This window comes from Mirounga leonina, unplaced genomic scaffold (assembly GCF_011800145.1).
Source record: "Mirounga leonina isolate KUSES-001 unplaced genomic scaffold, KU_Mleo_1.0 Mir_101609, whole genome shotgun sequence".
Lineage (NCBI taxonomy): Eukaryota > Metazoa > Chordata > Mammalia > Carnivora > Phocidae > Mirounga > Mirounga leonina.
In genome coordinates, this window is record NW_023270164.1 from 2,074,379 (window position 1) to 2,089,337 (window position 14,959).

A 14,959-nucleotide genomic window follows, 5' to 3' on the forward strand; every position below is an offset into this window, starting at 1 on the left:
TTCCTCTTGTGGCTTCTAGTGCTTACCAGCAATCCTTGGTATTCCTTGACTCAGAGGTGCTTGGTATTCCTTGACTCTCCAGTCTCCACCTCCATTGCCATATGCTCATCTTCTCATGTGTCTTCACATTATCTTCTTATAACGACACCAGTCATAAGGGATTAAGGGCCATCCTACTCCAGTATGATCGCATCTTAACTAATTACATCTACAGTGACCCTCTTTCTATATTCTGAGGTATTGGGAGTTAGAACTTAAATACATCTCTTTTAGGTATACAGTTCAACCCATGATAGTCATCAAGTTTATAAAATTATCATTGAACAAGTTTATGAATAAGTTTACTCCATTTTTCCTTCCAGGTATGTCACTCAGATCATTCCTTTAGTTAATCCAACACACGAGACCTTAGAATTGCAAGCAACAAACAGTAATCCTGAAAATTTTGTCTTGGATGTTAACAGATCATCAGTAAGTATATTTGGAAAGCCAAATAACCTACCACTACTAGAGCATTTTTCAGTACTGATTTTGGGACACCATGGAGTATTATCATTTGATTTATTAATTAACAAGGTCTCAATTGCTTAAAATTTAAAAATAGAATTTATATACATATATATCTCCCCCCCAATTTTAATTGATCAAAGAAACCAATATCGTGTCCGTCTAAATTTTTAAAATTCTATATGCTAGCATCATACTCATTATCACTGGACTCTAAATGAACTGGTTGTGCTTTATTTCAGACCATTTTAGTAATCAGATTTGGAAATCATTCCCCAGTAGTATGATATTGACTCAGCAATCTTTCTATGTTTCCAGGGTTCCAAGAGGCTAGTTCCTTCCAGCACTTGATGAATTCCTGCCCATCACCTGTCCCCCACTTCCAAAAAATGTGAACAGTTCTGACCCTCTCTCCTTTTTCTACCCCATTTACTCATTCCTTGGTCCCTAGCATAGACTAGAACGAGTCAATGGGCCCCAGTCACTTTTCTCCTCCCATAAGTAACAAAACAAGATCTGAAGGTTTAGCATCAATCTTTGTTTCCAAGCATATGATACCAAATATGTACAGTGAATACCAAAACCATGTTTTCAGGTAAACTTCAAAATGGTAATTGTGATAGATTATTTTCTTCAGAGCATCTCACAGTAAATCATGAAGCCCTGTTAAGTAGATATAGTATTTAAATAAAGGCTTTTACTATTTGCTGTTTAATGATTGTTTAAGAAATCTACAGTGTGATTTCATGTGTATCTTACTACCTATCTCTTGTCAATGACTGGTTGCCAATTAATAATAACATGATATGAAATTAGTTCTTAACTTCCATAATGTGTCAAATTAGATATCACTAAGTATTATATTGCTAACACCAGTTTCTAATGAGGAATTTCAGTTATTTGTAAACTATATCCTGATCACCATATTCTGTTTAATTTATGGAAAATACAGTGTTAAGTAATACAAGCATGTGTGTACATTTTAGTATAGTTATTCTAAGATTAAACTATATACACAATTGTGTGTATAGCATTGTGTATATAGTTTAATCTTAGTGCTTAATAATAATGCTCTGCATTATTATTATATATGCTTGTGCATATATAAGCACAAACTTATACTTTCTACCTTGGTTCTTATGTTAATGATTTGCTACATTTGTCTTCTCTTACATTTCTTACTGTTCAGTCTGAAGGTAAGTTGTAGGCATCATGCTATTTCAACACTAAATACTTCAGATTATATTTCTTTTTTTTTTCAGATTATATTTCTTAATGGCATTATTAATCTCCCACATCATCTAGTATCCTGTTCAAATTTAAGTTTACTCAGCTGTCCTGCTAATCTTTCTCTCTTCAACTAAGATCCAGTGTAAACACATATTGGAATTGGTTATTATGATGACACTTCCTTGGAATTAAGTGTTTGCAAATTTCCAAAAGGTCCTATATTTAACAGATTATCTATATTCCATTATACTAAACCAGTACATTTGCTGCAGATAAATTCCAACCAATAGTGTTTATCTTCCTTTTCCTTGAAACCATAGGATTCATGGAATTCGTGAATTTTAGGTGAAAATAAAGGAATTTCATTGAGTTCCTGGTTGGCTATATACACTATCTCAATCTGTGCCACATGCTTCTGACATATATTTAGGGAAGAGGAATTTGAGGCCAGAGAAGCTAAAATACTTAAACTTCCTGGCTAGTAAGTGGTAGAACTAGAATTAAAATCCAAGTTAATGTACTGGTATATGGTTTTTCTAATGAAATAGATGATTTCCTTATATCTATCGATCTATCTAGAGAACTTTTTGCTAAATTGAAAGAATACATGAAATACAACTTTTCTTATTTTTTTTGCTAAGGTTGATATTGAAATTAATTTATACTCATTATGTATGCATAAACTTAAGTGATTAACTATCAAAGGGAGAGCCAGCCTGAGATAAAAATATTTGCTATAGATAAACCACACATATATAGATAGTAAGGAGGTGACTGTTCTAAATATAACAATGAATTGTATTTGTATTTCATGGTCATTATCAGAGCATTATTATTAAGCACTAAGTCCTACATTCTACAGGGATTTGAATGACACTGCTATATTGCAGTTTTATATTTTCAAAAGTTATCTGGCAAAATACAGTAGTGAAAAAAATAAACTTACTTTTCAGACATACGCCTTTTCATTTTATCATTCTGTAAGTGTTAATGTTAAATATATTATTCACAGTATAGCGTTTTGATGTAGTTGCTGGCTTCTTTCACAATCTCTAAAGAGGTAACTCATTCTAATACTGTTCAGACTCAAGTTATTCTAACAGGCCATACCTTGAGTGATAGGGCAAAAAGGAACACTTCATTGTATACTAAAGAAGCCTTCCTTACATCTATGCTTACTATCAGTTTATCTCTTCGGACATCGCCAAGGTACAAGTTAGGTTCCCAGTGGTTTCACAAGTATCTTGGGATGATCAATAAGCTATCGGTTCTTAAAAAAATGTATATTTCTATTATTTGGGGTTCTTAGTTGGCTTTAAAAATTAATCCTGATTTCCTTTTATAAAGCAAGTAACTCCATGTGGTCATTGTCTGGGGGGAGAACATGGGATAAACACTACTGAACACTGTTTACCATGGCCATTATACCAATATTCACCAAGCAGGCATACTAAGAATGGGTAACACGTACAAGACAACATACTAATTACACGAAAATCAACCTGGCATGTACCTAGCACACAAAGATCCTGACTCAAACAAAGCATTGATTTTTTTTTTTTTCTCTCTCTGAATTTACACAGCTGACCATACCTCCTCACTCCATCAAAGAAGTATCTGTTCACTTTTATCCTTCGGCTCTTGGAAGAACTGGTCATCAAGTTTCTATCACCTTCCACTGTACTCAGGTATGATAGATTATTCTTGGACCAAGTCAAGTTCATTAAATTTCAAAATCATAAGTAAGTAAATCTAATTCATTCACTTGACATATTTCGTAAGCAAAACAAGTTCATTGTAAATGATTAATTAAATGAACTTTTGGAAATACGGTCTACATTGTACCTGTGGAGGCATCTAAAGAAGGCATTTTTAAATCCTTAGATTACTTGAATGAAGGAGAATGTACAACCAGATTTAAAATATAGGTATTTTAATGGAATGCCATTTTACTGGCATTTATGTTTATTTTCTGACTTGTTTACTCATATTTTCATGAACTTAAAGATGAAACTGTAGAAAATGTGATCTTGCAAATATTGTATTATTTTTTCATTCTATTTCATCTGCACAGTGTTACTGATTAATAATAATTTTTTAAAAGCAACAATGGTTAAGGGGCGCCTGGGTGAGTTAGTCAGTTAAACATCCAACTCTTGGTTTCGGCTCAGGTCATGATCTCAGGGTCATGAGATCAAGCCCCACGTTGGACTCTGCTCAGCACAGAGTCTGCTTGAGATTATCCCCTCTGCCCTTCATCCCATTCGCACTCTCTCTCTCTCAAGTAAATAAAATCTTTAAAAAAATAAAACAACAGTAATTAATAATTTTTTAAGCATCTCTAAACTTGCTACATGCCATTCTAAGAATTATATCAACTCATTCTCACCCAGTCCTGTGGTCGAAGTAATCAATCTCATTTTATGGATCAGGAAACAGACACAAAGAAATTAAGTTCAAGCAGCTAGTAAGAGGTTTAATTCAGACCCGAACGCAGGGCATGTGACTTCAACCTGTCTTCTTGACTGTTTTTGCAGCTACCTACCAATTGCTAAGTGATTATAACTCTCTTACTGCCAATGAAAATTTTACATACCTTTTGACAATTATTATTTTTTATTTCTTCAAGTGTTAATGAGGAAGAATGTAAATGGAGATATGTGCTTTAAATCCTACAGGACACCAAGGAGGTTACAAAACCCTGCCACCTGAGAGGCAATGGAATCAAATATAATATAGGGGACCCCATGTCAGTGCAAGACCAGTGGGTAACTAGAGTATCCTCTTTTCCAAGAAAATGTGTAATTTACCTTCAGAAGAAAAAATTTGAGACTATTAAATTTCTTACATGGTGACTGACTTTTAAGTAAACTGAAGCAATGCTCTGGAAGTATGCTTGATTCTCAGTAATATTAAAGAATAAAAAACAATAATCCTTTTCATACAGAAGAGAGAAAGTGTAGTACAGATTATTTCCTTCTACATAAATAATTTTAACAAGGCAGATATTTTTTTTTAAGATTTATTTATTTACTTTAGAGAGAGAGTGCGCAAGCAGGGGGGAAGCAAAGAGAGAGGGAGAGATCTCAAGCAGACTCCCCACTGAGTGTGGAGCCCATTGTGGGGCTCCACACGGGGCTTGATCTCACAGACCTGAGATCATGACCTGAGCTGAAATCAGGAGTTGGAGGCTTAACTGACTGAGCCACTCAGGCACCCCTGGAATTGGATCTTTAAAGATCGTGCTGTGTCTTCTTTCAAAAAAGTTTGAGGTAAAGATGGGTGGACAATATTACTTTTTTTTTTTTTTATTGCACGTTTGTTTGGATACTTTTTAATTTCCCTCTCTGAACCCAAGGGGATAAGTTAAGCAATGCCAGGGCAATTGTCGGATACTAGTGTTCAATAATGGTGGGTTGTGGTCTAATTTAGCAGCTCTAATATTCCAGGCCACTTGGTGAAACGTGAAAACATGGCCTTGTTTTTGTAGTTTGGCTCATTCCCAGTGGTTTAAAGTAACTTCATTTCTGTCATCCAGGATTGATTTTTATTAAGTAGCCAAAAAAGTAAGTAATTTATGTAAAAAAGTTGTTAATATATTTGAACCCTGATGCTTGATTCTAGTCATTCAATTGTGTGGAGTCAGGTTAGGACATTGTAAATGAAAATATACTGCACTTGTATTCTGCTAGTAGAATCTCTAACTAAAAGTAGTGCAGGCATTTGAAGATATATGCTGATAAAACTTACCTTTAATCCTTCCTATGCAGAGATAGCATTTTATGGATTTACTGTCACCACCTGTCCTAGTTTTGAAACAATCTTACAAGTTTTCCTCTTTTATTGGAGGCTTGGACACACCTATGTAGTTTAAGAGATTATAAACTAGGTTATTGTTTGTTGTTTTTCATTTTGTGACCTCTTTATTCATCTGGAACATTAGCAAACTGTTCAGTGCAGAACTGAGTCACAGTCTCTTGTACTCTCGGGACTTTTATTCTAAATGAACACAAAGGGAACATTTTCAAACAGTGCTTTGCAGGTTTATGAAACCCAGATAAGAACGATGGCTGCATGCAATCTCCTTCATGTAATTTTTGAGCCATTCTTCCCTATCATGTCATAACAGAACATACACTGTACTAGGCAGTAGAGATAAATAATATGGCATGCAGTTGTGCACACGTCCTTTTAATGGGACTTCAATCTGTGCCTCACCATCTTAGCCTTCATGTGATAACTATCTGAATTTCATTTGAAATTCACTCTAGGATTTTGGAAACTTCCTGTAGTGTTTAGGATCCAGTTTGCTAGATAAATTGATTTTTTAAAAAACCTTGAGCAGAAATACAAGGTTTTCATTAAGATTTCTCTTTTATGTTGCTATAAATAACCTTTTATGCATAGAAAGATGTTTAATATTTGAGTATTGGTCTTTTGTCCTTTTTTTTAGTGCAGAAATATATTGAATATTCAATAAAATCAAAAGGAATTTGGAAAAGAAGAAATACATAATGATACATATTAAATATTAACAACAAAATGGGTTTTTTTTTAATAAAGATGCATTTATTTTAGAGAGAGCACAAGCAGGGGGGAGGGGAAAAGGGAGAGAGAGAGAGAAGCAAACTCCCCACTGAGCAGAGCCCAACATGGGGCTCGATCTCAAGACCCTGAGATCACAACCTGAGCCAAGATCAAGAGTCAACCGACTGAGCCACCCAGGCACCCTGAAATGTTTCTTATCTACCAAGATTTTTATGCATATTACATTTATTAAGTGTTGCAAATAAAATGTATGCGATTAGGATATGTATGTCATGAATGTTTATCTTTAAACAGTTTAAAGAATGGATATTCTACCTCTCTGGAGTAGGACTGTTCCCCCAGCCTATAGACATAGAAAGAATAACCACATACCTCCGTCTTCATTCATCTATTGTTATACCTTTCCAAAATCCCACCAAGGAAGATGTTTTGGTCAATATTGTACTAACAAGTAAGTTTTTTTTTTGTATTTTACATATGTTATTTTGTAATTATTAGTCAAACTTATTTTATCACAGAATCAAACCATATTAGAGATAATGGACAATTTAGAGATCCGTTAGTTGTTTCAACAGCATTATTTTATAAAGGAGAAAACAAGGTATGAGAGATGAAATATCTTGGCTGAAATCACTCATAAACTTATAAATGGTGGAGCCAGAATCAGAAATTAGAAATCCATGTACCAAGTCAAGTTCTTCCAATTTTATCTGTAAAGCCAAATATGTAAAGTAATAGATTTGTAAGATTCTTATGACATGACTCAAATATGCCAATGCTTATTCCTTAAAAGTTTTTAGAAATTCTAGTGTTCTGGTTTTGTTTCATTTCCCTCTTTTCTTTTTTTTTAATTTTAATTCTCATATAGTTAACATACAGTGTTATATTAGTTTCAGATGTACAATATAGCGATTTAATAATTTCATACAACACCCAGTATCATCATCATATAAACATAGGGTTGCCATGTACCCCTTTGAATTAGTGTTTTTGTATTTTTGTGGTAAATACCCAGTCGTGTGATTACCGGATAGTAGGGTACTTCTAATTTTAACTTTTTTGATTAACTTTCATACTATTTTCCACAGTGGATGCACCCTCTTTTCTTTATAAATAGCATATTTGGATTAAATTTTGGTTCTAACAAAACTTGGGTTTTTTTTCATGTCATATTGAAGATACATGTTTTTAAATTAGATCATGTGAAGTTTCTGATCACTTTCTATTAAAAGACCAAATAATGGAGGTCTGAAAATCAACTCATTATGAGTTTTCTGAAACACATTTTAAATCTAACATTAGACATTACTAATTTTATCTTTTCAAATATTATTACTACGTCTACTAAAACTACTACTACTACCACAAATCATTGTAGATAGCTCAATTGTTGGGCCAAAAGAAATGTATACATGTTAAGGTTTTTGATATAAATAACCAACTTGCTCTCCAGGATGGTTATACTGCTACAATTCGTGCTGCTATCAGGAGTATATTACAGACATTACCTCTTTTCCTGAACCTTGTAAACCCTGACCAGTAGCATTCTCCTTAATCTCCATCAATCTGATTGAGGCAAAATTGTATTTCATCATGATTGCCAATGACTGTTTTTTTGATTAATGCTGAAGCTGACCACTATCATTGACCTGTTGAAGTTTTCATCTTTCCTGATCATCTGCTCCTGCTCTTGGTATGAAATAATTAAGTAAAAATTAAGAACATAATGTCATCTAATGTATAATTCCCTTGCAAAGACTTTGGCTGTGATGAGGAGAGACATGCCAGTATTAACTAAAAGTTGATTGTAGACTCAAGGAAGTCAGCATTTTAATATGGAAGAGATATGAGCATATGTATAGGCAGAAAGAAGCCAGGGTTGAGCAGAAGTTAAAGCTGTAAAGGAGGTGGGGCTTAACTGATTGGTAAGGCTCTGGGAGGACTAAGATCAGACTTGAAGTAGAAGGAGAAGCCCTGAACAGGAAGGGCATTTCTCCCTTAGGTCTCAGAGGGACTTGGGAATTAAGTGCAGTTGTGCTTATATTTTTATCTGCTGAGAAAAGGAGATAGAGTAAGAGATTTGAAGAGTGGCCCAGTGGTTTGAAATAATTGCTGGAGGGAATGGAGGAGGGAGCTGACAAAATTAAAATATGAAAGGTATTGTATTTGGCTGGGATTGGAAACCACAAATTTATATAGACACCAAGAAAATACGTGTTTGTGAAGTTTGTACCACTTCTAGGGCTCAGAATTCCAGGTACGGGAACAATACGCAAGGCTGATAAATGGATCTGTCCAAGGAATGGAATTTTCAAGGCAATTGCAGCCAAATCACTTCATAACTATGAGAATGTTATAAAAAGCTATTGGGTCAAGATTGTTAACATTAGAAATAAATTATGAAGTAATTTGTGGCTTCTTAATTTTATTTAATTGGTCTAAAATGCTTTTGCTATATAACAAAAAAAAACAGGAAGCTTGACAATGAAAGATTGATTAGTCTTTCGTATTTTAAAACAGTCTCTTCTAAGTAAACTCCCTCTCTCTTGAGTAAATGTTCAGACCCTCAGGTTCTCCTCCTTCCTTCAACCTGAGGAGACCGGGGACAAAAAAAGACAACTTCTGCTATCTTCCTTCCCTTCACTTTCTCCTTTTCCTTTATGAAAATATTTCTCCTTTCCTTTTCTTGGCAATGAAGTCTCTCTCTCTCTCTCTTTCTCTCTCTCTCTCTCTGTCGTAACCTCCTCCCTCTTTCTTTTGTGGGTTCTGTTTTTTCTAGCTACCATGTTCGTGTCTTCTTACATTCATATTCCTTGGTGAGTAGGCCTCATAATTTGGCCTGAATTGTTGAAGGACCACAAGGAAACAGGACTGACAAGGTTAAAAATATTTAACCTGTATGCCACATACACTCATTTAAAAAGGTACTAAATTAATACGTTCTGATTTAAATATTTGCACGTCTTAAAATTACTTCATGATAGGACTGTGCAGTCCCTTGCTATCTTTCAGAAGATGTCAGTGTTTCTGCAGATGCTACAGAATTCACAGAATCCCCTTAGGGAAGTTGATAGCAAGACTTCACAATAAAGCACCAAGCTGGTGTTTGCTGAGAGAGGTCTTACAGTATTTCAGATTCTGCATTCCTGATTTTTCTTTCAATAGGCAGACAGATAGGTAAGATATATAAGATATATAGGAAAAGATGTCTTTCAAAACGCACTATTTTTCCAGGAAGGCAACATTTTTAGAGTTGCAAACTCATTCTCAAACTTTTATATTGCCAATTCTCTAAAGTCTTTTCTTCTGCTGGTATTTTAGCTATTTCCATTTTAATCACTTACCTCAGAAATATTGCCCTTTGACATTCAAGAATCTTTTAATTCCATTTAATTAAATTCTATTTAATTCTTTAATTCTACTGTATGTTGTCTCTAAGTTCTTTCAGTTGAACATTACACAAGGCAAGGTGATGAAAAGGTTATATTTCAGGGTTCTATTCATATCTTAATCCATGCCACTTTTAAATGATGAATGAGTTTGGGTGACTAAAGAGGAGATGGCCTAAACACTCAGAGAATAGTAGAGACTTCTCCAAAGGAGACCATTAATGAGTCCCATGAGGAGCAGGATGCTACACAAAAGCTTCAAATAGCCTAGGAAACTCGTATTTGTTATACACTTACTTGGTACCACATTTGAGCTCTGTCAATTTGACTATACTCAATCTTAAAAAAAACAAAAACAAAAAAAAACTCTGAGAAGCTTCTCAGATGTGGAATCTGAGGCTTAGAAATCTCCCAAAGCCATACAGTGAGTAAGTGATTGAACAGTGTCTTGAACTCATCCCATCTAACTTGTCTTCTCCAGGACCACCTAACTGACATTCTAAGTAGTCTGCTTACAGATGGTGCTTACAAATCCTTATGCTGATGAGGCTCTAAAGAATGGTACTTGCCCCTCTTCTTGCTTCCTCCCCTAAGATCTCAGGGAAAGAAGCCTCCCTCCATCCAATCAAAGGACCTCAGGAAATCCTCTGACTGCCACTCCTTTCGCATTTTCTCAGCTCTTCAGGTCTCTCCTTTCTCTTTTTGACTCTGCCCAGACCCTGGCTCTGCCTCATCAGCATATGCTTGGCTTTTCTGTCTTGGCCTCCTTGTTCAGCCTGGACATGTACCCTTGCTCGGTGACTGCTATCAATGAACTCAGTTCCCACAATCCTCTCTGATCAGTAATTATGCCCTCCACCCCAATCCCTGCTCTCAGATTTCTACCCTACTTAGCCAGAAATAAAGGTGGAAAAAGGAAAGGTAGCCATGAATGGGTCTGGGTCAAAACGTTAGAAATTCGGGGCTGATGAATTTAGGAACTTAAGGACACATTTCCATTATAGGTATGTGTGTGCTCCCTAATGGCAGGGGTTACATTAACTCATAGCTTTATTCTTAACTAAATGAGTATTTCAAAGTTGGCATATTTGTTGAGAGAGCAAGAATTGAATCTTCAGTCACTGATTATGTGTATTGAGCATCTATTTTATGATGAAAACTGTCATACACACATTTGAAAATGACTATATCTGCAATATACATACACACATACATGTATACATTATATTTTGATCTTGTGTGATATTCTCTTTGTGAAATATCACTATGGGTTATATACCTAAAAGTTATATAAATGAATGAAGCAGTAACTGATATATGTAAAGTAGCAATTTTCATTTCTTTTCTACTGAAATAGCTATAGTCTTGAGATTATTCACTCTTTCTACTGAATTCAAATTTAAATGTGGTATTAGTGATTTGATTCAAATGTTTACGTGTAAGTAGATTCTTTTCCAGACATCAATAGTTGTATTGAAGAGCAAAACAAAATAACATAGGGATAAAGGTGTACTTACCAATTATCATATTAGTTTTACAAATTTCAACTTCCATTTTGAGGGTTGATTGATGTAAACAAAACACTGTGTTGACAACACCACACAAAATATCCCCATGGTTCTGTGCCTTTCCAGTTGTAGGTGGAGCAGGAAAATAAAAAGTTCTGTCTAAAATTTATTTTACTAAATATAACCAAGAAACAGACTCTTAACTATGGTTGATGGTTATCCAACGGGAGGTGGGTGGGGGATGGGATAAATAGAGGGGGGCATTTGTGATGAGCACTGGGTGTTTTATGGAAGTATTGAATCACTGTGTTGTACACCTGAAACTAATATTACACTGTATGTTAACTGGAATTTAAATAAAAACTTTTGAAATTAAAAAAACAACAACAACAACACTGTGTTGAGTTGTTGTTGACTCAGGGTTAATTATGACTATAGTGTTCACCAGCAGTAAAGTAATAAAGTACACACTGTAGCATAGTTATGACATGTTAATGATACTTACAGGACAGGGAGAGGCAATGTCTAGTGCATTTGATTTGACATGTTAGAATTAGTTTATGAAAATCTTGTCCCTGGAGGCCCTCTGAATCTTATCTAAAGTACCTCCAGAGTTGAATAAATATTTATGTTAGATATGTAGTGATCATTGTGTATTGCCAATCAGGGTGTACATAGCTTTATGTATACATAAAAAGAGAGAGAAATAGGTGCAAGAAAAAGTCCCACACTCTCAAAATCTCTCCCAAATGAAGACAATCACCTAAGTATTTCTATCAATCAATAAATATTATTGGGAGATTTGAGATTGGTGGGCAGTTGGAGTATCAAATATATAACAGTCTCTTCATACCATAGTTTAATTGGCTTGTTCATCTTAGTTTGCTCTGCTTATAGCAAATAACTAATGCTTTTTGTAGTATGGAAAATTAGATATAAAATTATTGTTACAGTCACTTTTCAGAAAAGTAATCTGAGCTTCAACTTGCTTATAATTATTTTTTTTTACTTTAGACACTCTTTAGGGGACTTAATATTTAGAACTCCTTTTTTCTTGTTTAGTAGATCTTAAAAGTCAGTAACCAATAATTGGGAACTTACCAAAATTTAGATTCCCAGGTCCACACTCGGTTATTCTGATTCATTATGTCTGGGTTAAGACCCTACCAGCATAAGTTATTGCAGTGTAGGTTGTCAGAAGACTACACTTTCAGAAGTACTGCTCTTTACACAAAGATCTCAAAATATATTTTAAAATCATATACCTCAATTAATAAATATTTCTCAGCATTCACTTCAATGGGCATATATTTACTTGTGAAATATATATATGAAGCATTATCAACTCATATACCTAATGTCGATAGAGCTTATTTCTTTTTCATAGAGAATTAAGTACAAATATAATTTAAGTTTTTTCTATGACCCAATAGTTCCTTTTACACAAATCCCATTTTAAAGATAATAAAATGTGCTTTCATTAGAGCTATAGGAATATATTTTTAATTTTAATTTTTTTTTGCCATTTAGTCTTTAATTTTGTCCCCCTAAGACACTTTTTTTTAAGACACAACTTTCTATTTTGAAAAATTTCACACCTGTAGAAGAGCACAGTACAATGATTAGTCCTATAGTTTTCATATAGATTCATCTGCTTCGTCAATTGTTAATTTGGGGGGAATTTGCTTTATATCCTGTCTCTATCTATAGATATATAATTTCATCTCTAAAGCATCTATGGCCTTAGAGAAAGGACTTTCTCCAACATAACTGCAATGCCATATCATACACAAAGATTTAATATAGATATGTTAATATTTAATATATACTCCACAGTAAAACTTCTCCAGTTGTCCCAGAAATGTTCCTTAGAACTTAAAAATTTTATCTTTTTTCCAATCTGGGATCCAATTAAGAATTGTGCATTGCATTTGGTTATCAGATCTCTTAAGTCTCATTTAAGCTAAAAATTTCCTCCCACCTTTTTCTATCTCTTATAATATTGGCATTTTGAGGAGTCCAGGCCAGTTGTTTTATAGAATGTTGCACATTATGGATTTCGGGGTTTTTTTGTACAAAAACTTCTCTTTCATTACATACCTTGGAGATTATTCCATGTTAGGACATACAGAACTACATAAATATATTAACAGTTCTATAATACTACATTGCATTGATGTACTTTGTTTTACTTTATCTTTGTTTCTTCATTACTCAATTCTGACTAACATTTTGGGAAGAATATCACATACTGTGTGCTTATTGCAACACATCAGGAGACACAAAGTCCCATTATTGGGGATGCTAAGTTTAATCACTTGGTTAAGGTTGTGTCTGCCAGATCTTTATATTGTAAAGGTCATCTTTCTCCCTTATAACTAATAAATAATTGTCGGGGTGATAATTTGAAACAATGTGAATAACCCCTTCCCTTCCAACCTTTCACTTGATGAAACATTTTAGTATCCATACTAGTATCAGTTATTATGTCTATCATCCTTGCTGTTTTTTATTAGCTGGAGATTTTTTTTTTTTTAAGATTTTATTTATTTGCGAGAGAGAATGAGAGACAGAAAGCATGAGAGGGAGGAGGGTCAGAGGGAGAAGCAGACTCCCTGCTGAGCAGGGAGCCCGATGTGGGACTCGATCCCGGGACTCCAGGATCATGACCTGAGCCGAAGGCAGTCGCTTAACCAACTGAGCCACCCAGGCGCCCTTGGGTGTTTTTTAAAAAATGTATTTATTTATTTAAGAGAGAGAGAAAGAAAGAGAGAGAGAGAATGGGGCAGGAAGGGGCAGAGAGAGAGAGAGAGAATCCAAGCAGATATTGCGCTGATCATGGAGCTCGACTTGGGGCTCGATTTCACGACTCTGAGATCATGACCTGAGCCAAAATCAAGAGTCGGACGCTTAACTGACTGTGCCACCCAGGTGCCCCTATTTTTTTTTAATTGCTTTTAAAAGCCATAAGGTCTTACTGGAGATCTGGATACAGAGAAATCCAGAGAAGAAAGAGATAGGTTTCAAAATCAGTTCTGTTAACATTTGTTATGTTTTTGTTTTCCCATACTCAGGGAAATTACTCAGAAATAAAATGGTAATGACACTGTTTTAAACAAAGAGATCAAGTAGCCTCCTCTGAATAAAGTGTGGGCCATCAGACAATGCATGTTCGGTAGTCAAAGAATCATAGAATCACTAGCTAAAACCAACCTTAGCTATTACCTGGTGCATCCCCCAGAGTGTAAGGAGATGCAGAAGCCAAAAAAAAAAAAAAAAAAAAGAAGTTCCTTGCCCAAAGTCACATAGCTTGTGTCTTCTGAATTTAGATCCCCATATGCTTTTATATAGCAAATATTCTGTGAATAAATGTGATGATGTGATGGGGATTTGAAAATAATAAAAGCTGAGATGTAAAAGAAAAAAAAAATCCATGAAGCTGTACTCACACTTAAAAATAGAAAGGGGGCGGGGGAGGAAAGCAGAGGAAAAAGCTTTTATTTCCTTAATATAAGGAAATATTTTGTTATTTGTTATTTGTTATTTGGGTCCTCTGTATCCTTGCTGATTTTGACTGTGGTTCTATCAGTTGCTGAGAGAGGGATGTTAAAGCACACAGCCATAATTGTGTATTTGTTCATTTCTTTTTTCATCTCAATCAATTTTTGCTTCATGTAAGCTGAGGCTCTGTTATCTGTTATAGACATGTTAGGATTATATGTCTCCCTCATGTATCAATATTTTATATTATGTAATGCCTCTCTTTGTCTCTAGTAA

At 34.6% G+C, this 14,959-nt stretch overlaps 1 protein-coding gene across 1 annotated transcript in view; it reads left to right on the forward strand.

The window, feature by feature from the left end:
- CFAP47 (cilia and flagella associated protein 47) overlaps positions 1-14,959 on the forward strand; it is a 494,762-nt gene that overhangs the window by 382,529 nt on the left and 97,274 nt on the right. The window contains exons 55-58 of the mRNA XM_035002133.1: positions 363-471; positions 3,085-3,087; positions 3,321-3,425; positions 6,580-6,736. Of these exons, the coding sequence (XP_034858024.1) occupies positions 363-471; positions 3,085-3,087; positions 3,321-3,425; positions 6,580-6,736 (374 nt within the window). The remainder of the gene's footprint in view (positions 1-362; positions 472-3,084; positions 3,088-3,320; positions 3,426-6,579; positions 6,737-14,959) is intronic.